The following is a 24,222-nucleotide window of genomic DNA, read 5'->3' on the forward strand; positions in this document are numbered from 1 at the left end:
CTGGCTCCCTCTCCTCTCCCCCCTCAGGACTCGCCATGAGGACGTTCAGCTTGCTCTTCCTGGCTTCAGGTAGGGGGGAAAGGAGTGGGGGGATGATCTTGTGGTGGGTGGGGGTCATGCACTTGGAGCAGGAGTTGAAGATGGGGGGTCCCTTAGGAAGGAAGCAAAGGGATAAGAGTTTAGGGATGAAGCCGGGAGCCACTGCCTCGCTTCTGTCATCCTAGCTACTCTTGAGGCTGAGATGTGAGGATCACAGTTCAAAGCCAGCCAAGGCGGAAACATCTGTGATTCTCTTATCTCTAATTACCCACCGAAAAGCTGGAAGTCGAGGCCTGGCTCAGTGGCTAACCAGCCTTGAGCACAAAAGCTAAGGGATGACACCCAGGCCCTGAGTTCAAGCCCCAGTCCTGGCACAAAAAAGAATACAAATTCTTGGGGCCAGGAATGTAGCCTAGCGGCAAAGTGCTCATCTCGCCTGCACAAAGCCACATTCACAGTAAAAGCCAGAAGTGGTGCTGTGGTTCAAGAGCTCTAGCCTTGAGAAAGCCCAAGGACAGTGCCCACGCCCTGAGTTCAAGCCCCGGGATTGGCAAAGTAAATGAAATAACCAATGAACACAAGTTCTTTTGAAAGAGTATGGGACGCCTTTAGCTGTGAGAAAGTGGGAGGAGCAAGGGGCTGGGGAGGGAGCCTTGGCTGGGGTTGCCAGGTCGTCGTTCCAGGCCCTCTGTGACTCTCTGCTCCTGTCCCCCAGTCTGGGCAGAGGACCAGGACAAGGTGGTACATGGCAGACCCTGTGACGTGGACACCCACCCCTTCCAGGCCGCGCTCTTCACCTCCGGCCACTTGCTGTGTGGCGGGGTGCTGGTGGACCGACAGTGGGTGCTCACAGCGGCCCACTGCAAGAAACCGTGAGTGCCAGCCTGGCCTGGGGTGGAGGAGGCCCTGGGGGGCTTCCAGCAGAGCCCAGCTGGTTTCAACCACGGATCCTCAGCTCTCTCTGAGCCACTGGGGTGGCTGCGATTGCAGGTGTGACCCACCAGGGCCGCCCCACCCTTTCGCTTTTTCTTTTTCCTTGTTTTGAAAGTCGCTCTGTGTAGCCAGTCTGGCCTGAAACTCACTATCCTCCTACCTCTGCCTCCCGTGGGCTAGGATTTCAGGTGTTTGGCCTACAGAACTCAGTCCTTCCTGACTTCTGTCCTCTCTCCTGACCCAAGGTGCTCCCCACCTCCCTCCCCCTCCTTCCCTCCTCTCTTTTTCCTCCCTCCTCTCTCCTAATCCTTCCTAATCCTTTCCCTCCTTCTCTGTGTCTCTGTCTGTCTCTCTGTGTTAGATAATATGCAGACTTTGCCAGAGACCATGCAGATGTCCAGGTACAGAGAACAAAGGAACGTTTACTGCCAGGGGAAGAAACTGTCGAGACCCCCCCATATACATGTACCTGAGAAGAAGTGCCGATTATTGTCTGGGGTGACCTGTCAGTTTAGGGGCGGGAGGAGGTGGAAGCCCTGGGATAGACGTGAGGACTCAGCTTCATCATGGCAGACTGGGACTTATGGGAGATGAAGGGGGGCTGCAGACGCTGACCTGAAGGTCACTCTGGGGGGATGCGGTGGCCGATGTGGTTTATGGCTATGCAGAGAAGCGTCATCCCGAGGAAAAGGGGTCGGAAGTAGCTGTTCACTGCCCTGTCCAAGGGCTGGGCATTGCTCGTGCTGGGCACGCCAAACTATGGCGCTGATTATTTACTACGTTGACCAAAGAGGCCTGGGAAAGGGGCCTGCTACGCTAGGAGCTAAACCTGGGGAGAGGAGGCCCCGGACCCCACTATCACTGCGTCTCCATCTCTGCCTCCCCCCTCACCACCACCCTGTGCTTGGTAAGCAAGTACCTACCACCGGTACCACCACCCCACATTTCCCCCTGCAGCTGCTAGGGTCTGAGGAGGCAGAAGCTCCAGACACAGAGGGCTGACTGGCCAAGCAGTGCAGGGGTGGATGGGGGTAGGGCAGGGCCATTCTGGAGAAATCTAGAGGATGGAACTGCCCTGAACTGGGCCAGGGGAAGTAGGCCAGTTGATTACCGGCTTCCTGGCCCTGGCTCAGAAGCTTCCGCTGCAGCCCCAGGGCCCCAGGTGAGACCCAGCTTCTCTCCAGGCAGCTCCAGGTCTACCTGGGGAAGCATAGCCTGCAACACCGGGAGAGCTCCGAGGAGATGCTCCCGGCAGCCCGAATGGTCGTCCACCCAGGCTACGATCACCACACCCACGACAACGACCTCATGCTGCTACGTCTGGCACGTCCCGTGAAGCTGTCCAGGTCAATACAGCCCCTGCAGATGGAGACCAACTGTTCCGCCCAGAATCCCCACTGCCTCACCCTGGGCTGGGGCAAGACCGAAGACGGTCAGTAAGGGGTGGGAGCGCCGAAGAAAGGGCCAAAAGGATCATGGCCACAGCAGGTAGTGGGCTGTGGGAGGGGACACGAAAGGCGGGACACAGGGACACAGAAGGTCCATCCATGGGGGCCAGTGAGTAGTATCCAGCTGATGGAGAAAGCAGACGAGGCAATGGAAAGCATGGAAGCATGGGTCATAAAATGCCAGGCACTGTGCTCACGTCTGTCATCCTAGCTACTCAAGAGGCTGGGCTCTGAAGATTGTGGTTTGAAGCCAGCCCGGATAGGAAAGCTCATGACGTTCCAATCTTCTAGTAACCAATAAAAGCCAAAAGGAGAGTCGTGGTTCAACTAATCTCAGGGACAGTGCCTGGGTCCTGAGTTCAAGCCCCAGGACTGACACAATAATAAAATTAAAATTCAAAGAAAAGAAAAAGAGATGCCCTGATGAGAAGAAAAGTTGAAGAGAGGAAGAAGTAATTGGAACAGACCAGTGCACAAGGCACCAAATGAGGCATAGCAACAGAGAGAGAAAATGGTTTAAAAAGTGCTCAGGGGTCTTCATGTTTGGGGCCAGGAGTTTGGCCTAGTGGTAGAGTGCTTGCCTAGCATGCACCAAGACCCGGGTTCGATTTCTTGGTACAACATACATAGAAAAAAAAAGCCATAAGTAGGGATGTGGCTCAAGTGGTAAAGCTCTAGCCTTGAGAAAACCCAAGGACAGTGTTTAGGCCCTGAGTTCAAGCCCAGGACTGGTCAAAAAAACAAGCATTCAGGGGACAAGGCCAGCCCTCAGGAGGCACAGGTGACAGGGCAGCTCTACTTCAAAAGCAAACAAAAACTGAATCAATGGGAAATGGCCAATGGTCAAGAGAAGTCACTAGAGGAAGAGACGAGAACCACAGAAGGTGAGGGAAGAGCAAAGGATGTAGGCAACTGGATGAAAGACCAATAGGAAAGGAGAGCCAGTGGAGAAGAGGGAGGCCAATAGGAAAGGACCAATAAGGGAGATGGACTGTTGGACGAAGGGCCAGTGGGAAGGGAGAGTTCACAGAGAAGGACAGGGCGGCTGGTTAGGTAAGACCAATGTCAACTAGTGACTATACCAAATGGTTGGTCCTTGGGGCAAGAAAGGCCCGAGAAAGGTCAGCATTAACACCCTGGAGCGTGCAATAGAAGAAGAAAACCCCGAAGATGACTAAGAACTTCCAAAAAATGACAGAACAAACGGTAAAGGGACGGGTGGAGGAAAGCAAGAATGCATAGGAAGGGAAGAGAAGATTAAGAAGGAAGTCAGGCCAATTCGAGGCAAGAAAGATGGGGAAAGGAACCAATCAGGAGACATGGGGGGGGCTAGACAGGCAGAGGGGTCCAATGGGAAATAAGGACAATGAGTGTGGGGGAGCAGAATGGCTGGGGAGGTCTGGGAAGGGCGGGGCCTGGTGAGTCTGAGACGCACCTTGGTCTCAGCAGGTGTTTTTCCTGACACCATCCACTGTGCTGACATCCAACTGGTGCCCCAGGCGGAGTGTGAGCGTGCCTACCCCGGCCAGATTACCCGAAGCATGGTGTGTGCCAGCAACATCGAGGAGGGCGCCGATTCCTGCCAGGTGAACCAACCCGGACAGCCAAGGACACCAGCCAGAGATGGGAGGGGAGAGACACAGACAGGGACTGGAAAACCAAGTCAGAGGCGGGAAAGAGGGGAAAGACTCAAAACCAGACGATGAGACTCAGCAAGGCACAGACAGTGAGACAGCCAAGGCAGACAGACGTTCAGAATGGAGGCAGGGGCTATGCCAGCCATATTCTCCTCCTCCTCCTCCTCCTCCTCCTCCTCCTCCTCCTCCTCCTCTTCCTCCTCCTCCCCCTCCTTCTCCTCTTCCTCCTCTTCCTCCTCCTCCTTCTCCTCTTCTTTTTCCTTCCTTCCTCCTTCCTTCCTTTCTTTTCTTTCATTTGTGATACTGAGGTTTAAACTCAGTGCCTTGAACTTGCTAGACAGGCACTCTAACAGTTGAGCTATACATAACCCCCCTTTTTTTCTTTTCCCTCCTCCTCCTCCTCCTCCTCCTCCTCCTCCTCCTCCTCCTCCTTCTTCTTCTTTCTTTTTAGATAAGGTCTTTCCCTTTCTCCCTGAGGCCAGCCTCAGGTCTGCAATCTTCTCTCTCTGCCTCCTTTGTATGGCTGTCTGTCACTGCCATGCCTGACTTGTTTTGTTGAGATGAAAAGTCTTGCTCAGTTCCTGCCTCCCCCCCCCCCCCCCCCCGCTGGCCTAGAACCTCATCCTCTCAGCAATCCCTGCCTCCTCCTGAGTGTGTGGAATGGCAGGTGGGGGGGTGGGGACAGCTCCAGAGGTCAGGTCATGAGAGCAAGGCACTGGGGTCAGCCAGTTTCACCCCTCCCATCCCCCCCCGTCCATCCCCCATCTCCATGGCTGTCTTCAGCCTCTCTCTGTCTTCCTCTGGGTTTCTGAACCATACTGTCTGTCTCACTGTCTCCCTCTTTCTGGCAGGGCGATTCTGGAGGCCCCCTGGTATGTAACAACCGCCTCCGGGGCATCGTGTCTTGGGGTGATCTCCCCTGCGGATCGAAGAGCAAACCAGGAGTTTACACTAACCTCTGCACACACGCTAAATGGGTGCAGAAAATCATTCGCTCAAAAGGCCCAGGCCTGTGACAGCCCATACACGACCTCTGACCCCACTATCTGGCCCCATGCTTGACCCCTGACCCCATTGTCTGGCTCCTCAAGACTTCCGTCTCAGCCCCCTGCTTAGATCTGCCCCCCCCATGCTTAATAAAGGCTCAAGTCCACAGACTCTGTGATTCCTCGGGATGACAGCCTCATGGACGGCTCACCTGTGACAGACGCAGGAGGCCGTTGGGAGGGCATAAATTCCAAATCCACAAAGTTCAGGGTTTGAGCACCCCACACTTACAGACACCAACTGTGAAGTGTGGGTGGGTCACGGCTGGAAGTGAGAGTCTCACCTCCAATGAACCCCCAGAAAACCAGAAGTGCAGCTGTGGCTCACAGTGTTGGAGCGCTGGTGTTGAGCGAAAGAGCTAAGGGCCAGCACCTAGGACAGCACCCTGAGTTTAAGCCCCATGACCAAGGAGGGGGGGCGGTGGGGGAGACAGAGATTTTGTGCCAGTGCTGGGACTTAAACTTAGGGCCTGGGTGCCGTCCCTTAGCTTTTCCACTCGAGGCTGCTCTCTAGCACTTGAGCCACAGCACTTGAGCTCCATTGTAAATTAGAGTCTCACACATGTCTTGCCCATGCTGGCTTTGAACCATGATCCTCAGATCTCAGTGCTCTGAGTAGCCAAGGTGACAGGCATGAGCCACCAACACCCAGCACAGCAGTCTTCCATTTCTCTTCTGCCCATTACAGCCCAGTTTGATTGTCACCTGCCTGGGAAGACACTTAGACAGCTCTCCCTCGGACTCTTTGTAACAGTAAAAGCAGGAAGGAGAGAGGGTCTGTGTAGTGGTGACAGTGAAGAGACATGGGATGGGAGAAGACAACAGGAGACAGACAGGGCCAGAGTCTGGGACTTGTCCCCGCGGCAGCAGGCAGCCATAGAAGGGCTGAGAGGCTGAGCAGCAGAATGGGCCAGAGGGGGAGAGAATGGTGCTGAGAGCCAGCCCTTGGGGTCAGGGGACTGGGAGAGATGATGGGCTGGGCTGGAGCTGGAGAAAGGTAGCTAGGCAGATGATCTCACACCAGGCAGCTGGCTGGATGGCTTTCCCACAGAGGGAAGATGGGGTGAGGGGACCCCGACCGACACCTTGAGTCCCAAGGCACAGGTGACATGGCTGGTAATATAGATCACCAGGCGGAAAGGAGATTGTGGCCCTGGGGTTCTGAGGGAAAGAAGGCCCTGTCCTTCTTTCCAGTATCCATCCAGATACTGGACAGGACGAAAGACCTCAGTCTCAGGAACCAAAAAGTCAGGCATGGTGGATGGTGGGGATACCTGAGATCCTAGATACCTGAGAGGCAGAGGCAGGGAAGATCGCAGGTTCAAAGCCAGCTAAGTCAGAAAGACCCTGTCACACAAACAAACAAAGCACCGCAGAAGGGATAAGGTGTGGCCCAAACCAGCCCAAGCTGGTTTTTTTTTTTTTTTTTTTTTTTTTGGCATTTTGAATAGTTTCCTCCCTGGAGATTCAAACCAATCTTGGGGTTCTGAACCCCTGATTGGCACCCCACTCCTTCCCTTGGGGAGAAGGAACCCAACCTGGACATGTCACCTTCCCCACGACAGAGCTGTGTCCCACGCAGGACACACAAATAGGAGGCTTCACTGGCTACCAAGGACAGAGACCAGGAGCACGAGAGCGAGGATGGGACGGGGCAGAGGCCAGGAGAGGTGGCCCCAGACAGCCACCTCTGGGAGGGCCCAGCCACCCTTCAGGATCCCCACCCAGTGTCCCCATTTCCCAAGGGGCCAGGAGCTGCCGCCCCCTGTTCTGGCTCTCGGCCTCCTTTTCTATCAACAGGTTGCCCTGCCCAGCTCCGGCGCCCACGCCCAGCTGTGTCTGCCCAGCCAAGGGATGTGCCGGCCCGGCCTGAGTCTCTGCCTCCTTCTGCCCAGTGGCCTGGCCCAGGTGAGGGGCAAGGAGGGGGGGAACTGGAGGGTTTCTCTGTAAATGGTCAGGGAGACAGGAAAATGGAGACAGACAGACAGACAGAGAATCAGAATCAGAGACACAGAGAGGAGAGGTGGGGGGCAATAGACAGAAGAGGTCTTGGCAGGGGCTGCATACTTACACGAGGCTCCAGGACAGGCTAGGGGATGATGAATTTGCTCTCCATTTGGGCTGCGGTGATGGCTTGGTGTGTGTGTGTGTGTGTGTGGTGTGTGTGTGCGTGTGTGTGCGTGTGTGTGGTGTGTGTGTGTACGTGTGTGTGTGTGTGTGTGTGTGTGTAAACTCAGCTGGTTATAAGGTTCTTATATAATGCTGTAACATAAGGTAGACAGGGACAGGACGCAGGAAAGACTCTCGGAGGGAGATTGGGTGGATGGAACTACCACAGAAGGTCCACAAAGACAGACAGCAAGACGCACACACGCAGAAGGACAGTGAGGGAGACACAGGGACAGAGGGACGGGAACACAGACAGACAGGACTGAGACAGAGACAGGGAGGCAGACACAGGCTCAGCAAGGCTCCATTGAAAAATGACAAACCTCAGATTAGAGGAAGAAGAGTTTCAAAAGCAGGGAAGAACATGGAGAGAGAGAGAGGGAAGGAGGGAGGGAGGGAGGGAGAGAGAGAGAGAGAGAGAGAGAGAGAGAGAGAGAGAGAGAGAGAGAGAGAGAGAGAGAGAGAGAGAAAGAGACTGAAGCCCTGGTCAAATGGGGGGAGGGGGTTCCCCCCCATCCTCTACAGCTCAAGGAGGAAGTGGGGAGGGAGGGCGTGGCTCCCGCTGGTTCGGGAGCAGTGGGGGTACTCGGGTCGGGGGGGCTGGAGGAGTGATTGCTAGGTGCTGCGGCCGGCTGGGTGGGGGCCTCCCCACCCCGGAGGGCCCGGGCCTGTGGTTATAACCAGGCTGGGTGCCGCAGCCTGGGAGAGAAGGCTTGGAAGACCTGGCCGTCTGCAGCTGAGCTGGGGGCCTGGTTCCACCCACTTCCTGGGGACCCGGGGACTGGACAGGCCAGGCCTGTGGGGGGACTGGATGGGGCTGCCCTCCATCCTCAGCCCCTGGACCCGGGGTCCGTGCTGGTGGTGGAAATGTGGGGTGCTGCCTGTGTGGGGATCAGGGCAGGGGCAGGGAGGGGCGGGGTGATGTGCTGGGGGCTCACCTGGCCCTCCGGTCCCCCAGCAGGCGCAGCGGCCATGGCGACGACGACGGCGGGGTCCTCCCGGATGTGGCTGCTGGGTGTGGTGGTCACAGCCCTGGTTCTGGGGTTCATAGGTAACTGGTGGGCTGCCATGCAGGGGCGTGTGTGTGTGTGTATGGGACTCTTCTCACCTCCAGTGACTGGGCACGGCCTGTGGCACTGACCCTGGGTGTTCCCCATGGGACTGTCACCGAGGATGTGCGTTTCAGATTGTGCACCTCTGCCACGACGTGGGCTCACGTCTGTGGTGCCAACACGGCGGAGTCCTCATAGCCAGGCTGGCCACGTGGCCTCGCGCATGGCTGCCGGGGTCTGGGGCCCCCATCTCCTCCTGGGTGTCTTCGGGTGCCACAGCCGCGAGCGGTGCGTGGAGCCCGGGGACACTGCTGGGAAGACCCAGGGTGCGCGTGGCTGGCTGGTCAGAGCTTCATGGAGGGGTGACCCGTCTGCACCTGTGCGCCAGGGGCTGCGGGCAGGAAGGGGGCTGCGAGGTGGCGCCCGCCCCTTCCCCTGAGCCCTGCTCTTGCCCCTCAGCACCAGTGACAGGAGGTCTAGCTAGACAAGTGTGACAGGTCCCACCTGGAGACCTCAAGCCCCGCCCCCAGTCCAAGCCCCACCCACTTTCTGCCCCCAGAGCCTGTTCTTACAAATGATGCTGTCACCTGCAACAACCCCTCCAACAAGGAGGCCTCTGGGGGCAGCCGGGGCCGTGGGGACATCGGGGACATGGACGCCAAAGCCCGGGATGAGTCCAGATCAGACAGCAGCAGCTCCCGAATCGTGAACGGGTCGGACTGTGAGAAGGACACCCAGCCATGGCAGGCTGCGCTGCTCCTGGGGCCCAACAAGCTGTACTGCGGGGGGGTGCTGGTGAGCCCCCAGTGGGTGCTCACGGCGGCCCACTGCAGGAAGCCGTGAGTGACCATGCCCGCAGGGCACCGGAGGGGAGGGCGGGGACCCTGGGGGGAGAGCGTGGTGGATAGAGGAGGGGGGGCGTGCGGGAGTGTGGAGGGGTTTGGGATGGAGATGGGGTGGGGTGAAGGTAGGGGTGGGGGTGGGGCTGGAACAGTGCATAGAGTGGAAGTTCGGAAAGGGTTGGAGGTGGCCTGTGGTTGGGTGTGGGTTTGGGGATGGCTTGGGATGGAGGAAGACTTGGGGTGAGGGTCAGGGCTGGGCTGGGGGTTGGGGACTGGAGTTGGGGTCTCTCTGGGATGAGGTCTAGGTGGGAATGAGGGGGAGTGTGAGTAACGGCAGAGCTGAGGCTGGGGTAGGGTGCCGAGGTAGATAGAGGCTCTGGGTGGTTTGAGGATTGACAGCTTCTGGTGGAAATTCAGGGTTCTGGGTGGGGGAATTGGCATGGGGCTGAGACAGAGATGGGCCCGTCCTGTCCCAGCTGGGGTTGGGGCCCCATCGGGGCTGTCTGTAAGCCACACCACCTTCCCCAGGGTTTATCGGGTCCGCCTGGGCCACCATTCCATGTCCCCGGTCTACGAAGCCGGGCAGCAGATGTTTCAGGGGGCCAGAGCCATCCCCCACCCCGGCTACTCCCACCCGGGCCACTCCAACGACGTCATGCTCATCAAACTGAACAGGAAAATCCGGTGCTCGCGTTCTGTCAGGCCCATCAACATAACCTCCCGCTGTCCCTCTGCTGGGACCACTTGCACGGTGTCCGGCTGGGGGACCATCACCAGTCCCCAGAGTGAGTCCCGGGCTCCCCCCAGCCCCACCCCAACCGCTCCCTCCCACACCCCCACACCCTCCCCCCCCTCGACCGCTCCCTCCCCCGGCCTCTCATGCGCTTCTGACTCACAGACAGCTTCCCCAAGACCCTCCAGTGCCTGAATATCACCGTGCTCAGTGAGGACAGGTGTAAGGACGCCTACCCAGGACAGATCGACAAAACCATGTTCTGTGCCGGCGATGAAGTGGGCAGAGACTCGTGCCAGGTGAGGCTGGCGATGTTTATCCTGCACAGCCAAGCTGCTTTCCCATTCCAGAGCAGCGCCATCCTACAGAAGCATCACACGAGGGGCTGGGGCGGGGGTGGCTTACACCTGCAATCTCAGCTACTCGGGAGGACTGTGGTTCAAAGCCAGTGCAAGCAAAACACTTGCAAGGCCACCTACCATACCAGTAGGAAGGTGGTAACCCAGCCCTAAACAAAAATTCCAGACCCTATCAGAAAAATAGCAAATGGAGGCCAGGAGTGTGGCCTAGCGGTACAGAGCTTGCCTAGCATGCACGAAGACCCAGGTTCGATTCCTTGGTACCACATGCATAGAAAAAGCCAGAAGTGGTGCTGTGGCTCAAGTGGTAGAGCTCTAGCCTTGAGAAAGTCCAAGGACAGTGCTCAGGCCCTGAGTTCAAGACCAGGACTCTCAAAAAAATGAAAGAAAGAAAGAAAGAAAGAAAGAAAGAAAGAAAGAAAGAAAGAAAGAAAACAAATGGAAGGCCCTGAGTTCAGGGGCAGAGCACCTGTGCAGCATATCCAAGACCCTGACCCCAAGCACCAGAGAGAAGGGAGAGAGGATTAGAGGGGAGGAGAAAAGGACGGGAGAGGAAGAAGGGAGGACAGGAGGCCCCACGTCTAAGGGGCACCTAACTTCACAGAGCACTCGCTACTTTATTTTATTTTTGCCAGTCCTGGGGCTTGAACTCAGGCCTGGGCTGGGTCCCTGAGCTTCTTGCTCAAGGCTAGAGCTCTACCCCATGAGCCACGCGCCACTCCCAGCCTTTTCTGCGTATGTGGGACTGAGGAATCGACCAGGGCTTCCCCCACCCCAGCCCTTGTCTATGTATTTTCAAAGAGACATACGCAGGAGGCTCCCTGTCTGAAGCCCAAAGCGGGAAACCCTACCCTACCTAACTAAACCAAAAGGGGCTGCAGAGTGAGGCCAGGGGCGGGGCTGTGGGCGGGGGCGGGGCCAGGGGCGGGGCCAGCGGTGCTGTGGTGGGCGTGGCGTGTCACTGCCGTGGGCGTGGTCAGATGGGGCATCTGCATAGCATGTGTGGGGCTCCAGTCCTTGAGTTCCAGCCCCGGATCTGCCCTCCCCACACACCTGGGGTGGAAGGTTACTGACTCCTCCCCCCTCTGTGTCCTCCCTTTACCCGCTGCCTCTTGTGGGGGTCTTGGTGTGCCTGCCCTCTCCCCGCGCTGCCTCTGTGCCTCTGTCTGCGCCCCTCCCTCCTGCCTCCTGCCCCCCTCCTGCCCCCCCCTCCTGCCCCCTCCTGCCTCCTGCCCCCCTCCTGCCCCCCTCCTGCCCCCTCCTGCCCCCCTCCTGCCTCCTGCCCCCCTCCTGTCCCCTCCTGCCCTCTCCTGCCTCCTGCCCCCCTCCTGCCTCCTGCCCCCCTCCTGCCCCCCTCCTGCCCCCCTCCTGCCCCCTCCTGCCCCCCTCCTGCCCCCTCCTGCCCCCCTCCTGCCTCCTGCCCCCCTCCTGCCCCCCTCCTGCCTCCTGCCCCCCCCTCCCCCCGCAGGGTGATTCTGGAGGACCTGTGGTTTGCAATGGCAATCTCCAGGGTCTTGTGTCCTGGGGCGACTTCCCCTGTGCCAAGCCCAACAAGCCTGGCGTTTACACCAATCTCTGCCGATTCAGCAAATGGATTGATGACACCATCAAGTCAAACTGAGCCTCCCTAGGGCCCCTGAGTCAGGCCCCCCCCACACACACACGGGGCCTGGGCCCTGCCTCTCAGCTGGATCCTGAGACAATTTCTAGAGCGCCCCAGGCAGAGTTGTGACAATCTCCCGAGTGTCACCCTCAAGATCCAAGCCCAGTCTTCTCTGCAGCCAACACCCACATTCGTGTCCTCGCAATAAATGGCCTGAAGAGAAGCAGCCCCTGTGTGTGAGTCCTCCTTGGCTGTGCCTCCAGGCCTGGGGTGCTGCCTGGGTCCTTCTGCTCAAGGCTCATTCTCTATCACAGTGCCGCTTTTGGCTTTTGAGTGGGTAGTTGGAGAAAAGAGTCCCACAGACTTTTCTGCCCAGGCTGGCTTTGAACCACGGTCCTCGTATCTCAGCCTCCTAAGTAGCCAGGATTACAGGTGTGAGCCACTGCGCCCAGCCTACAGATAAATTCTTAGGCTCCCATTTTCTGCACAAGGAACAGGAAATGTTTCTCTCTCTCTCTCTCTCTCTCTCGCTCGCTCGCTCCTATTTCTCCCTACGTTAGCTCTGTTTTTACTAAACCTTGCTAAAACATTCACCTTGTAAGACCCTCCTTTTTTCTTTTTTAAGATTTTATCAACACTAATTTTTTACATCCTATTTGAAATGCCGTGTTTAACAAACAAGTATTCAAGAAGGGAATCTCTATATACAATCACTTGCACATAAATTTTAGAACATAATTAAAATTACGCTGAGATGGCCGGGAGTTTGGCCTAGTGGTATAGTGCCTGCCTAGCATGCACAAAGACCCAGGTTCGATTCCTGGGTACCACATACACAGAAAAAGCTGGAAGTGGTGCTGAGGCTCAAGTGCTAGAGCTCTAGCCTTGAGAAAGCCCAAGGACAGTGTCCAAGCCCAGGACTGGAAAAAAATAATAAGCTGAGACTTTGTATGTCATAGATACGTATCGAGCTACATAATATAACATTATGTCAATAAAGAACCTCCGTTTTTGTGACAGGGACCCCGAAAAAGAAAGGCACTTAGTGAGTGGCTTTCACAAAAGGCCTGTGATTCTAAAACAAACAAACAAACAAATTACAACAACAAAAACCTTATGATTTTCTGTGGAAACCGGGAAGCTGAGGAAAACACAGGAGTTAGACAGGTTTCTGTGCACACACACGCACACACACACAAGATTTTATTTGAAAAATACCTAAAGTACTGAAGACGTGGCTCAAGTGCTAGAGCCCCTACCCTGGCGAGACAGAAGCACTGAGTAGAGGAGCCGCGCCAGCTGCAAAGGTGAAGCGCACAGGTCAAGAAGCATCTGTGGTGTCATTGTCATTTGAAAAACTGCCCACCACGGCCAGGGTGACAGGAAAGCCCCAGCACACCCAGACCGTTCTGTTGAGATGGGGTCTCCAATCTGTTTCCCTGGCTGGCCTCAGATGGTCAGACTCTTGGTCCCCACCTCCCCCATGGCTAAGCAATTGCGGTGGGTTGAAGTCAGCCCACTATTTCCTTGGAGTTTTCCAAGTTACTGAGAGAAGACAAAGGGCAGTGGTCACACTTCTGCTCTCTTTGCACGTAGAAAGCTGGGCCAGGCGCCTGCACGGTGAGAACAGAAGACGAGCTTGCGATGGTTGTGCCATCAGAGCACAGCTCACGTTCCTGCTGATGGAAGAACAAAGTCTGGAGTGTCTGGCGAGGCCAGCTGGCCGTCCTGTCCCTAGGGCTGACCAAAAGAGGCTGGCGTGGGAAGGGAAGTTTCTAGAAACCAAACACCAAGCTGAAACCTTGAGTGGATTTCCATTTTCAGGATGAGGATGTGTCTTCTGTGGTGCTAGGGATAGTTCCAGAAGTGGGGAGGTTGGGTTGGCTGAGGGAGGACAGCGCCGGCCTGCACGCTGACTCACGTGTGCAGGAGACACACCCGGTGCTGGTGCAAGAAGCAAGCTTCCTGCCTCGCAGACACTCTCTGCAGCTGCAGAACAAAATCCATGTCTAAAGCAGAGGTGAAGCCAGTGCCAGGAGGCCCAGGCGGCCAGAGAGAGAAGGCTCAGCCAGACTCGGCCAGGATGGCGTCATAGCCCTCAGCTCATTCAGGATGGGAAGAGCAGACCTGGTGGTAGAGAGACCAGGGATCTCATCTTACCAGGGTTCCCTGGACCCAGGCCATGCTGGACCCAGGCTGAATGAGTGACCTTGACGTGAAAGATAAACGCCGAGACCTGGGGGAGGAAAAAGCAAGGAACTGTGAAACAGGGAAGGTTTCTTAAGATGCCAACAGCACAAATCAGGCTGGGTGTGGTGGCCCCATCCTGTAATCCCAGCCACTTAGGAGGTGGATGCAGGAGGATTATGAGTTGAAAGCCAGCTCAGGCAAAGTTAAAAGTCAGTGAGACTCTGTCCAAAACACAGACTACAAATAAAATGGTTGGGAGGCTGGGTGGTGAGAGGCTGAAGGCAAATGGCAGTGAGAAAGTGATCTGTGATACTAAAATGGACAAAGAAACAATACGCAGAACAACTAGGGGTTAATAAGAAAAGAAAAAGAGAGCAGTGTCTTTATCAAAACCAAGAGAAGTGTAAGCATGGGCAACTTGCAAACAGAACCCCAAATGCTAACCGGCCACTCACGGGATTCAGGTGTGGCCAGAAGAGCCCAGATGCAGGGGTCAGGACGAACCGCGCATTCTAGTTCTGCCAGGTGCAAGCAGGACCCAGGGGCTGGATTAAAGCAGCAGCCACACGCCCGGTGACTCAGTGATTCCTGAGCCTGGAACCCAAAGAGGCTGACACGCCGGCTAGGGACCTGGGGCATATGCTGAGGTGGACACAGCCAGACCCAGACCAGGATGGAAACGCGGCTGGCACAGCTCAGAGCTGCGGTGACCTCTGAAACACAGGACCGGGGTGCAGGGAGATGTGTGAGGCCTAAATTAATTTTGAAGTCCAATGAACTTGAGGAAAAAGGTATTGTTACCCAGTCTCCATTGTATAAAGTTCTGAGAAATCCCTGGAGAGCTGTAGGAGGTTCCATCAGATGTCTTCTCAGACAGCTGGCAAGGACATTCAAAGGTCATCTCTAGGAAGCAGCTGTGTCCCACAGCCAGCAAGGACACCTAAGACTAAACATCTGTGGGAAACCGTAACTTAAAACATTGTGAAATGTCTCTGTGTAGGAGTCAACTAAAACATGAGGCTGTGAGATTGAAAACTAAAATGTGTTTATTCTGCACTAAAAAAGCTGTGTTAATTCTGTACTTGGAGCCTCCAAGCGTCACTGGCTTCTAAGGCCCGGAGGACCAAGCTCGAGCTTGCTAATAAACGGCTCTTTGTTGCTTGCATTGGTCATGGACTCTGGTGGTCTTTCGGGGGGATTGGGAACTTTGGGCACAACAGATGGAGCACAAGAGAGCAAGGAGATGGAGCACAGGAGAGCAGGGAGGTGGAGCACAGGAGAGCAGGGAGGTGGAGCACAGGAGAGCAGGGGGTGGAGCAGAGGGGAGCAGGGAGGTGGAGCACAGGGGAGCAGGGGGTGGAGCACAGGGGAGCAGGGGGGTGGAGCACAGGAGAGCAGGGAGGTGGAGCACAGGAGAGCAGGGAGGTGGAGCACAGGAGAGCAGGGAGGTGGAGCACAGGAGAGCAGGGGGTGGAGCAGAGGGGAGCAGGGGGGTGGAGCACAGGAGAGCAGGGGGGTGGAGCACAGGAGAGCAGGGGGTGGAGCACAGGGGAGCAGGGAGGTGGAGGACAGGGGAGCAGGGAGGTGGAGCACAGGAGAGCAGGGGGGTGGAGCACAGGAGAGCAGGGGGTGGAGCACAGGGGAGCAGGGAGGTGGAGGACAGGGGAGCAGGGAGGTGGAGCACAGGAGAGCAGGGAGGTGGAGCACAGGGGAGCAGGGAGGTGGAGCACAGGGGAGCAGGGAGGTGGAAGACAGGAGAGCAGGGGGGTGGAGCACAGGGGAGCAGGGGGTGGAGCACAGGGGAGCAGGGAGGTGGAAGACAGGAGAGCAGGGGGGTGGAGCACAGGGGAGCAGGGAGGTGGAGGACAGGGGAGCAGGGAGGTGGAGCACAGGAGAGCAGGGGGGTGGAGCACAGGAGAGCAGGGGGGTGGAGCACAGGAGAGCAGGGGGGTGGAGCACAGGGGAGCAGGGAGGTGGAGCACAGGAGAGCAGGGAGGTGGAGCACAGGAGAGCAGGGAGGTGGAGCACAGGAGAGCAGGGGGTGGAGCAGAGGGGAGCAGGGGGGTGGAGCACAGGAGAGCAGGGAGGTGGAGCACAGGGGAGCAGGGAGGTGGAGCAGAGGGGAGCAGGGAGGTGGAGCACAGGGGAGCAGGGAGGTGGAGCACAGGAGAGCAGGGAGGTGGAGGACAGGGGAGCAGGGAGGTGGAGCACAGGGGAGCAGGGAGGTGGAGCACAGGAGAGCAGGGAGGTGGAGCAGAGGGGAGCAGGGAGGTGGAGGACAGGGGAGCAGGGAGGTGGAGCACAGGAGAGCAGGGAGGTGGAGCAGAGGGGAGCAGGGAGGTGGAGGACAGGGGAGCAGGGAGGTGGAGCACAGGGGAGCAGGGAGGTGGAGCACAGGGGAGCAGGGAGGTGGAGCACAGGGGAGCAGGGAGGTGGAGCACAGGGGAGCAGGGAGGTGGAGCACAGGGGAGCAGGGAGGTGGAGCACAGGGGAGCAGGGAGGTGGAGCACAGGAAGCAGGGAGGTGGAGGACAAGGGAGCAGAGAGGTGGAGCACAGGGGAGCAGGGAGGTGGAGCACAGGAAGCAGGGAGGTGGAGGACAGGGGAGCAGGGAGGTGGAGCACAGGGGAGCAGGGAGGTGGAGCACAGGGGAGCAGGGAGGTGGAGCACAGGGGAGCAGGGAGGTGGAGCACAGGAGAGCAGGGAGGTGGAGCACAGGAGAGCAGGGGGGTGGAGGACAGGAGAGCAGGGAGGTGGAGCACAGGAGAGCAGGGAGGTGGAGCACAGGAGAGCAGGGAGGTGGAGCACAGGAGAGCAGGGAGGTGGAGCACAGGAGAGCAGGGGGTGGAGCAGAGGGGAGCAGGGAGGTGGAGGACAGGGGAGCAGGGAGGTGGAGCACAGGGGAGCAGGGAGGTGGAGCACAGGGGAGCAGGGAGGTGGAGCACAGGGGAGCAGGGAGGTGGAGCACAGGAGAGCAGGGAGGTGGAGCACAGGAGAGCAGGGGGGTGGAGGACAGGAGAGCAGGGAGGTGGAGCACAGGAGAGCAGGGAGGTGGAGCACAGGGGAGCAGGGAGGTGGAGCACAGGAGAGCAGGGGGGTGGAGCACAGGAGAGCAGGGAATGCAGGGTGAGTGTATGATGACCACTTGCCCAGCTGAATGACCGAGTTGCCAGGGCCCTGGGGTGCAGAGGGCTTTGTCATTGCGTGGCCTCCGGGTCGCCAGCCTGAGCCGCTGCCTCTGAGCGTCCCGTGCCCCCTCCCGCTGGCGTCCGCGCTCCGCGGCGTGGCTGCCCAGCCAGTACTTGAGCAGGCGCCGCAAGGGGTGGAGTGTGTGCCCTGGGCGATCCGCTCTCCCCTGCGAGTCCCCCGGTCTCCACGAGGTGGCGCTGCGGGGCCGCGGCCTCTTGCTCTCTCCTGCAAATTCCTCGGTGTCCACGAGGTGGTGCTTTCAGACTACATCCTCTAGTTGTCTCCCTGAGAGTCCTCTGAGTTCCAGCCTGCAGTCTTTGGTTTTCCCACGTGAGTTCATGAAGTAGAAAATTCAGATCACAGCTTCTGATTCTCTCCTGAGAATCTCCCTCCCGATCCCCAGTAAGCAGCACTGTCAAACTGCAGCCTCTGGGTTCTTCTTGAGTCGCATTAGTGTCCACAAGGTGGCGCTGATGATCCACAGCCTCTGGTTTCCCCCTGCAAGTCCCCTAGTGTCCACAAGGTGGCGCTGATGATCCACAGCCTCTGGTTCCCCCTGCAAGTCTCCTGGTGTCCACAAGGTGGCGCCGATGATCCACAGCCTCTGGTTCCCCCTGCAAGTCCCCTAGTGTCCACAAGGTGGCGCTGATGATCCACAGCCTCTGGTTTCCCCCTGCAAGTCCCCTGGTGTCCACAAGGTGGCGCTGATGATCCACAGCCTCTGGTTCCCCCTGCAAGTCCCCTAGTGTCCACAAGGTGGCGCTGATGATCCACAGCCTCTGGTTTCCCCCTGCAAGTCTCCTGGTGTCCACAAGGTGGCGCTGATGATCCACAGCCTCTGGTTCCCCCTGCAAGTCTCCTGGTGTCCACAAGGTGGCGCCGATGATCCACAGCCTCTGGTTCCCCCTGCAAGTCCCCTAGTGTCCACAAGGTGGCGCTGATGATCCACAGCCTCTGGTTCCCCCTGCAAGTCCCCTAGTGTCCACAAGGTGGCGCTGATGATCCACAGCCTCTGGTTTCCCCCTGCAAGTCTCCTGGTGTCCACAAGGTGGCGCTGATGATCCACAGCCTCTGGTTCCCCCCTGCGAGCCCCCTGATGTCCACATGGTGGCGCTATTAGACTCTAGCCTCTGATTGTCCACTGAGGTCTGTAAGGTGGCGCTGTCTCTCTCTCTCTCTCTCTCTCTCTCTCTCTCTCTCTCTCTCTCTCTCTCTCTCTCTCTCTCTCTCGCACACACACACACACACACACACACACACACACACACACACACGTGCCTTTGCTCTGAGCCATTCTCTGCAGACACTTTGCGAGCACTTTGGAATGCAGCGCGTCAAGGCAGATGGATGACGTCTCTGTGACCCAGGGGCCCCAGCGGGACAGGAGCCTCCCGGGGTGAGGCCTCCCTTGAGGCAGTGATGACCCCTTCTGTCCAGTGAGGGCAGCCATGCAGCTTCTCTGGAACCTTCCAGAAGCCAGGACTGAAGCCTCCATACACCAGGACCACTTTAATGGCTGTGTCCTTGTCCCGCCTCTCTGTCTAGAAGGCCAGGGCTCTGGGGGCCACCCCCTTTCTCAGGTTACGGGAACCTCAAGATTCTCTCTGCGATTCCCTTTCTTTCTCTTCCCTCCTCCTCACTTCTGGAGGGGACCCCGAAATGATCACCCCGTCCTGGGTTGGACCCACCGGGAATCACTGGCCCCGGCTTCGGGAGTTCTTACCTGTACTTCTCTCCCAGGCCATCTGTCCCACGGGCTTCTCATCACCAGTACAACAGGGGTGTCGCCTGTCTTTGGCTTTGACTGTCCTTCAGCCTGACGTGCAGCTGCCCCGGGGCTTCCCAGGGCTTCCCTGGGCCCAGGCAGGTGGCCGGGTGGCTCTCTGGTGGCTGGCCCAGCCTGGCTCAGGGCCCTCAGGTGCGGGAGGCCCTGTCGGCGGCTGCTCCGGGGCCTCTGCTCCCCTGACTCTATCCTGTGTCTGCGACAAGGCCAGCTCACCTCCCCCACCTCAGTTCCACACAGCCAGAGGCGCAGGCCCAGGGCCAGCGCCCAGTCCTGGCTCCGTCCTTCAGCTGCCTGGTCTCCTCCACAGTCCACTGCACCCCAACCTGGTCACAGCAGGCATCAGCCGCCTCCACCCACCCTCCTCAGTAGGATCTGTCACCCCAGGGAGCCCGGGATGCCAAGGAGGAGCACAGGACGGACAGGACCCAAACTCAGACAAGGTGGAGGAGAAAGCAGGGCCAAGGGGGAGAAAGGGAGAGAAAAGAAAGCAGAGATAAAGATGGAGGAGAGAGACAGAGATATCCAGGCACAGAACGGCAGAGAGAGAGAGAGAGCGAGAGAGAGAGAGAGAGAGAGAGAGAGAGAGAGAGAGACCCAGAATGAGATGGATGGGGAAGAGAGGGAGGGAGGGGGAGAAGGATAAGGAACCTGAGGGAAAAGAAGACAGAAAAGGAGGTGGTAGGTAGGGAGGAGGGGGAGGAGGAGGAGAAAATGGAGGAGAGAGGAAGAGATGAGAGGAGGATTAAAGCAAGAAGAGGCAAGAGAAGGAGGGGAAGAGGAAAAAGAGAATGAAAAGAGGAGGAGGGGAGGAGGAGGAGGAGGAAGAGGAGGAGGAGGAGGAGGAGGAGGAGGAGGAGGAGGAGGAGGAGGAGGAAATCTGCAGAGTGGAGGCTGGGTGTGGGCCCAGGCTCTGGATCCCCGCTTCCAGCCCCTGGGCCCCCGGTCGCCACCTGGTGGCAGCCCAGCCCTGCGGTGGGGTTTATAAGCCAGGCCCCTGCGGACCCAGCAGGGGTTCAGAGCCCAGTGGCAGCGCTGAGAGCCGCGGGTCTGCGGCACCGCCCGGCTCCCTGCACTGGGGACTGAGAAGGCCCCCGGCTCTGCTCCTCACCTGTCACCCGGTGGGTCCGCAGCTCTCGCTCCAGGGTCTGTCCCAGCTCTCTCTGAGCTCTGTCTCTGTCTCTGCATTTCTGAGCGAATCTCCTGGTGCCCTGACTCCAGGGCTCTGTCACCCCCACTCTGCTCTGGGAACAGAGAGATGGACATGCTGGGACAGCCTTCCTCTCCCTCTCCTCTCCTCCCTGTCTCTGCCTCTCCCCCCTCTCTCCTTATCCCCCTCTCATTCTCTCTCCCCTCTCCTTATCTCCTGCTCATTCTCTTCCTCTCTCCTTATCTCCCTTCCTCATTTTCTCTCTCCCTCCCTTTCTTTCTCCATCTCTCCTTCTATCTCCTCCCTCTCTTCCCCCCTCTTTCTCTAAGTCCCTCCTTCCCTCTCCCCCTCTCTCCGTCCCCAGCCCCTTCTGTAGGAGTGGGGGCAGTGGAGGCTCCTAGCCCCCCAGGGGTCATAAGGGGACAGAGAAGCAGGGCGAAGGCCTCCAGGCTCACTCCAGGACCCTGTTCTTATTTCCAGGTTCTGACATGATGGTCTCCACCAGAAGCCCCTGGGGCTGGCTTGTGGGGTACATCCTCTTTGGGGTCACAGGTAGGGGTGTGTGTGTCTGCCGGAGGCCTGGGCGGGGCTCGCAAATGTTCAGGTGCAGTTGGAGACAGTGTCGGGGTCACGCGTGTGATAGTGATGCTGGGTGGTGGGCGACAGGCTGTGCTGTCCCGTGGGTCTTCTGAGCGCTGGGGGTCAGGGCCAGATGAAGACACCACTGAGGGGCCTGGGGGCCAGGGGGCTGCGGGCTGCCGGGCCTGGGCCTGCTTCCTGGGTCTCCAGTCTGACACCCTGGCAGCCGGGTCTTGGTTTCGGCTCCAGTCTGGGTGAGCAGGGCAGGGTGGGGTCCTGAGGACGGCGCCCCCCCAAGCTCGGCCCCTCCTCCAGCACAGGGCTCGTCTTGGCTCCCAGGCTTAAATCCCCCCACCCCCGTTGAGCTTTAACTCTCCCGAGGGACCCGGCCTGACGCCCCAACCTGTCCAGCCCTGAACTGAGCCTGGGCTGGTCATGTTCCCTAAGGCTCCCCCCACTCAGGGGGGCTCTAAACAGTAATCCCCACCCTCCAGTCCTCCCCCAGCTCCTGTCATGGCCCCCAAGGCCCTGGCCACCCCACGGCACCCACACTGGGCCCCGAAAGCCCTGGTGCTGCCTCGAGTCTTCCCCAGACCTGGCCCGGCCCCGGCAGCCCTGGCCCCTGAGACCCCGCATCCCTGCACTGAGACCCCGCCCTGCAGCCCAGGACCCCCCTACTGGGCGGGACTCAGCCTTGGCCCCACCCCGGGAACGCTGAGCCTGCTTTCTGAACGGCTTCCAGCCCCAGTCCTGGCCCGGCCCCAGCCTTGACTCAGCCCCGGGTCCCCGAGTCCCCGGATCCCGGGTCCCCCAGCCCTGACAGTCTCCTGGTCCCAGCCGCACCCCCAGCCCTGACTCTGCCCTGGTTCCCAGCCACGCCCCCAGCCCTAACCCCACCCCCGGAGTCCCAGCCCCGCCCCCAGCCCTGACTCCGCCCCCCGCATCACAGTCCTGACTCTGCCCCAGTGTCCCAGCCCCGCCCCCAGCTCTGACTCCGCCCCCGGGTCCCGGCCCCTCCCCCAGCTCTAACTCCGCCCCCGGGTTCCGGCCCCCCCCAGTTCTGACTCAGCCCCAGGGTCCCGGCCCTGCCTCCAGCCCTGACTCCGCCCCCGGGCTCCGGCCCCTCCCCCAGCTCTGACTCCGCCCCCGGGCTCCGGCCCCGCCCCCAGCTCTGACTCCGCCCCCAGGGTCTCTCGCCTCCCAAAGGCACAGCCACGGCCGGATCATCAACGGGGAGGACTGCAGCCCCTACTCGCAGCCCTGGCAGGCAGCTCTGTTCGCCGATGACGAATTCTTCTGCTCGGGCGTCCTGGTGCATCCGCAGTGGGTGCTGTCGGCCGCTCACTGCATGCAGAGGTGGGCGGGGCGGGGCCCGCAGGCGTCCAGGCTCCGCGGCCCCCGTGGGTGGTTGCCGTGGGGGCTGAGCCTGGACCAGGGGCTGGGCCGCTCCCCGGGTGGCCGCGGGAGGGCGCGGGGTGGGGGCTGCAAAAGACCTCACGGGCGCCCTGGCCCTCAGCTCCTACACCATAGGGCTGGGCCTGCACAACCTGGAGGCCGAGCAGGAGCCGGGCAGCAGGAAGCTGGAGGCCTCCCTCTCCATCCAGCACCCGGACTACAACCACCCTTTCCTGGCCAACGACCTGATGCTCATCAAGTTGAACGAGTCGGTGGTGGAGTCCAGCACCATCCGGAGTATAGCTGTGGCCTCGCAGTGCCCCACCCCCGGGGAATCCTGCCTGGTCTCCGGCTGGGGTCTGCTGAGGAACGGTGGGTGAGCTGGCCCGGGGCCGTCCGCCCGCCGGGGGGGGGGGGGATCTCCCCTACCAGCCGGGAAGGGCCTGACCCCCCCAGCTCTTGCTCCCAGGCAGACTGCCCAACCGGCTCCAGTGTGTGAACATCACGGTGGTGCCCGAGGAGCGGTGCCAGGAGGTCTTCTCGCCCGTCTACCACTACAGCATGTTCTGTGCCGGGGGAGGCCCCGACGGCAAGGACTCCTGCAACGTGAGAGCGGCCGCGGAGGGCGGACGGGGCCTCGGCCTGGGTTGGGCTCTCTGTGTTCTGCCTTTGCCTCTCCCAAGGTCGTTTGGTTCCCCTTGGATTCCTCAGGTAGCGCCTGCTCTCCGTGTCTCGAGTCCTGAGTCTCTCTCTTCCTCCCTCCCCCCTCTCTCCCTTGCAGGGTGACTCTGGGGGGCCCATAGTCTGCAACCGATCCCTGCAGGGCCTCGTGTCTTTGGGACTGGACAAGTGCGGCCAGCCCAGGATACCAAGTGTCTACACAAATCTGTGCAAGTTCACCAGCTGGATCACAGCAACCATCCTGACCAGTTAGTCCCAGAGACCCCCGCCCGAGTCACCCCCTGTCGGTCCTGCTGAAGGGCCACCCAGCCCCCTCTGCACCCCAAGAACCCACACCTTAGCCACTTCCTGGAGGGAGCCCAGGCCTCTTCCCTCAGGGGCAGGAGTCCAGTGGCACCGAGTCCCTTCCTGTACATACTGCCCCCTACTGGCCTCAGTTGAGCTGGACTTGCGCCATAAAGTTGACTTTTCACCTTTTTCTTTCTTTTATTTTTTTTTGGGGGAGGGGATGCCTTCCCAGCAATAACAGAAATGAAAGTGTGAGAAAAACACGGTGCGTGCGTGCGTGTGTGTGTGTGTGTGTGTGTGTGCAGCCTCTTTCCCGTCTCCATTCCAAGTCTCGGATCCTTTCTCCTAAGACCACAGAGAAGATGCAGAAATATAGAAGACAAGCTATCCAGACATTTCCAGACATAGAACGAAATGTGCTGTCCCCGTCTCAAACAGATTTCCACTCCTGTACACACAGACTCATGCTGCTGGGTGCTGTGGCTCACACCTGCAATCCAGTACTCAGAAGGCTGAGATCTGAGAATCAAGGCTCATAGCCCAGACAAGAAAGTCCACAAGACTCTTATCTCCAACTAACCAATAAAAAAGCCAGAAGTGTAGCCGTGGTCCAAGTGGTAGAGTGCTAGCCTTGAGTAGAAAAGCTCAGGAATGGCACCCAGGCCCTATATTCAAGCCCCAGTACAAGCACAAAATAAAGAAGTAAAGGGCCAGGAGTTTGGCCTGGTGGTAGAGTGCTTGCCTAGCATGCATGAAGACCCAGGTTCAATTCCTTGGTACCACATATATAGAAAAAGTTGGAAATGGTGCTGTGGCTCAAGTGGCAGAGTGCTAGCCTTAAGAAAAGCCTAAGGACAGTGCTAAGGCCCTGAGTTCAAGCCCCACGACTAGAAAGAAAGAAAGATCTTGACATCTATAATGTATGTGCTTAGAGATTAAGACTACAGAGAAATATATATATATATATATGTGCATATCTACGTTTAAAGAAGCATTTAATAACAACTATCCCAACAGCCCAAAACAATAAACTTTTTTTTTTGCCAGTCCTGGGCTTGAGCTCAGGGCCTGAGCACTGTCCTTGGACTTTTCTCAAGGCTAGAGCTC

General features: G+C 58.7%; 3 protein-coding genes across 3 annotated transcripts; all 3 read left to right on the plus strand.

The window, feature by feature from the left end:
• Window positions 1-35: 35 nt before the first annotated feature.
• Window positions 36-5,080, plus strand: Klk6 (kallikrein related peptidase 6). Its single transcript, XM_090321969.1, has 5 exons — window positions 36-69; window positions 755-911; window positions 2,157-2,404; window positions 3,870-4,006; window positions 4,909-5,080. Exons 1-5 carry the CDS (start codon window positions 36-38, stop codon window positions 5,071-5,073), a joined length of 741 nt encoding a protein of 246 aa, XP_090178095.1. The 3' UTR covers window positions 5,074-5,080.
• Window positions 5,081-8,244: 3,164 nt separating this feature from the next.
• Window positions 8,245-11,879, plus strand: Klk5 (kallikrein related peptidase 5). The gene is made up of 5 exons (XM_090321970.1): window positions 8,245-8,323; window positions 8,884-9,163; window positions 9,695-9,951; window positions 10,065-10,198; window positions 11,727-11,879. The coding sequence occupies exons 1-5, from the start codon at window positions 8,245-8,247 to the stop codon at window positions 11,877-11,879; spliced, it is 903 nt and encodes a 300-aa protein (XP_090178096.1).
• An 8,775-nt stretch (window positions 11,880-20,654) lies between these two features.
• Klk4 (kallikrein related peptidase 4) lies at window positions 20,655-23,273 on the plus strand. Its single transcript, XM_090322713.1, has 5 exons — window positions 20,655-20,724; window positions 21,921-22,107; window positions 22,268-22,518; window positions 22,616-22,752; window positions 22,928-23,273. Exons 1-5 carry the CDS (start codon window positions 20,661-20,663, stop codon window positions 23,078-23,080), a joined length of 792 nt encoding a protein of 263 aa, XP_090178839.1. The 5' UTR covers window positions 20,655-20,660; the 3' UTR covers window positions 23,081-23,273.
• The last annotated feature ends 949 nt before the right edge of the window (window positions 23,274-24,222 follow it).

Source organism: Megascapheus bottae, chromosome 31 (assembly GCF_031878675.1).
Source record: "Megascapheus bottae isolate mThoBot1 chromosome 31, mThoBot2.hap1, whole genome shotgun sequence".
NCBI classification, from domain to species: Eukaryota; Metazoa; Chordata; class Mammalia; order Rodentia; family Geomyidae; genus Megascapheus; species Megascapheus bottae.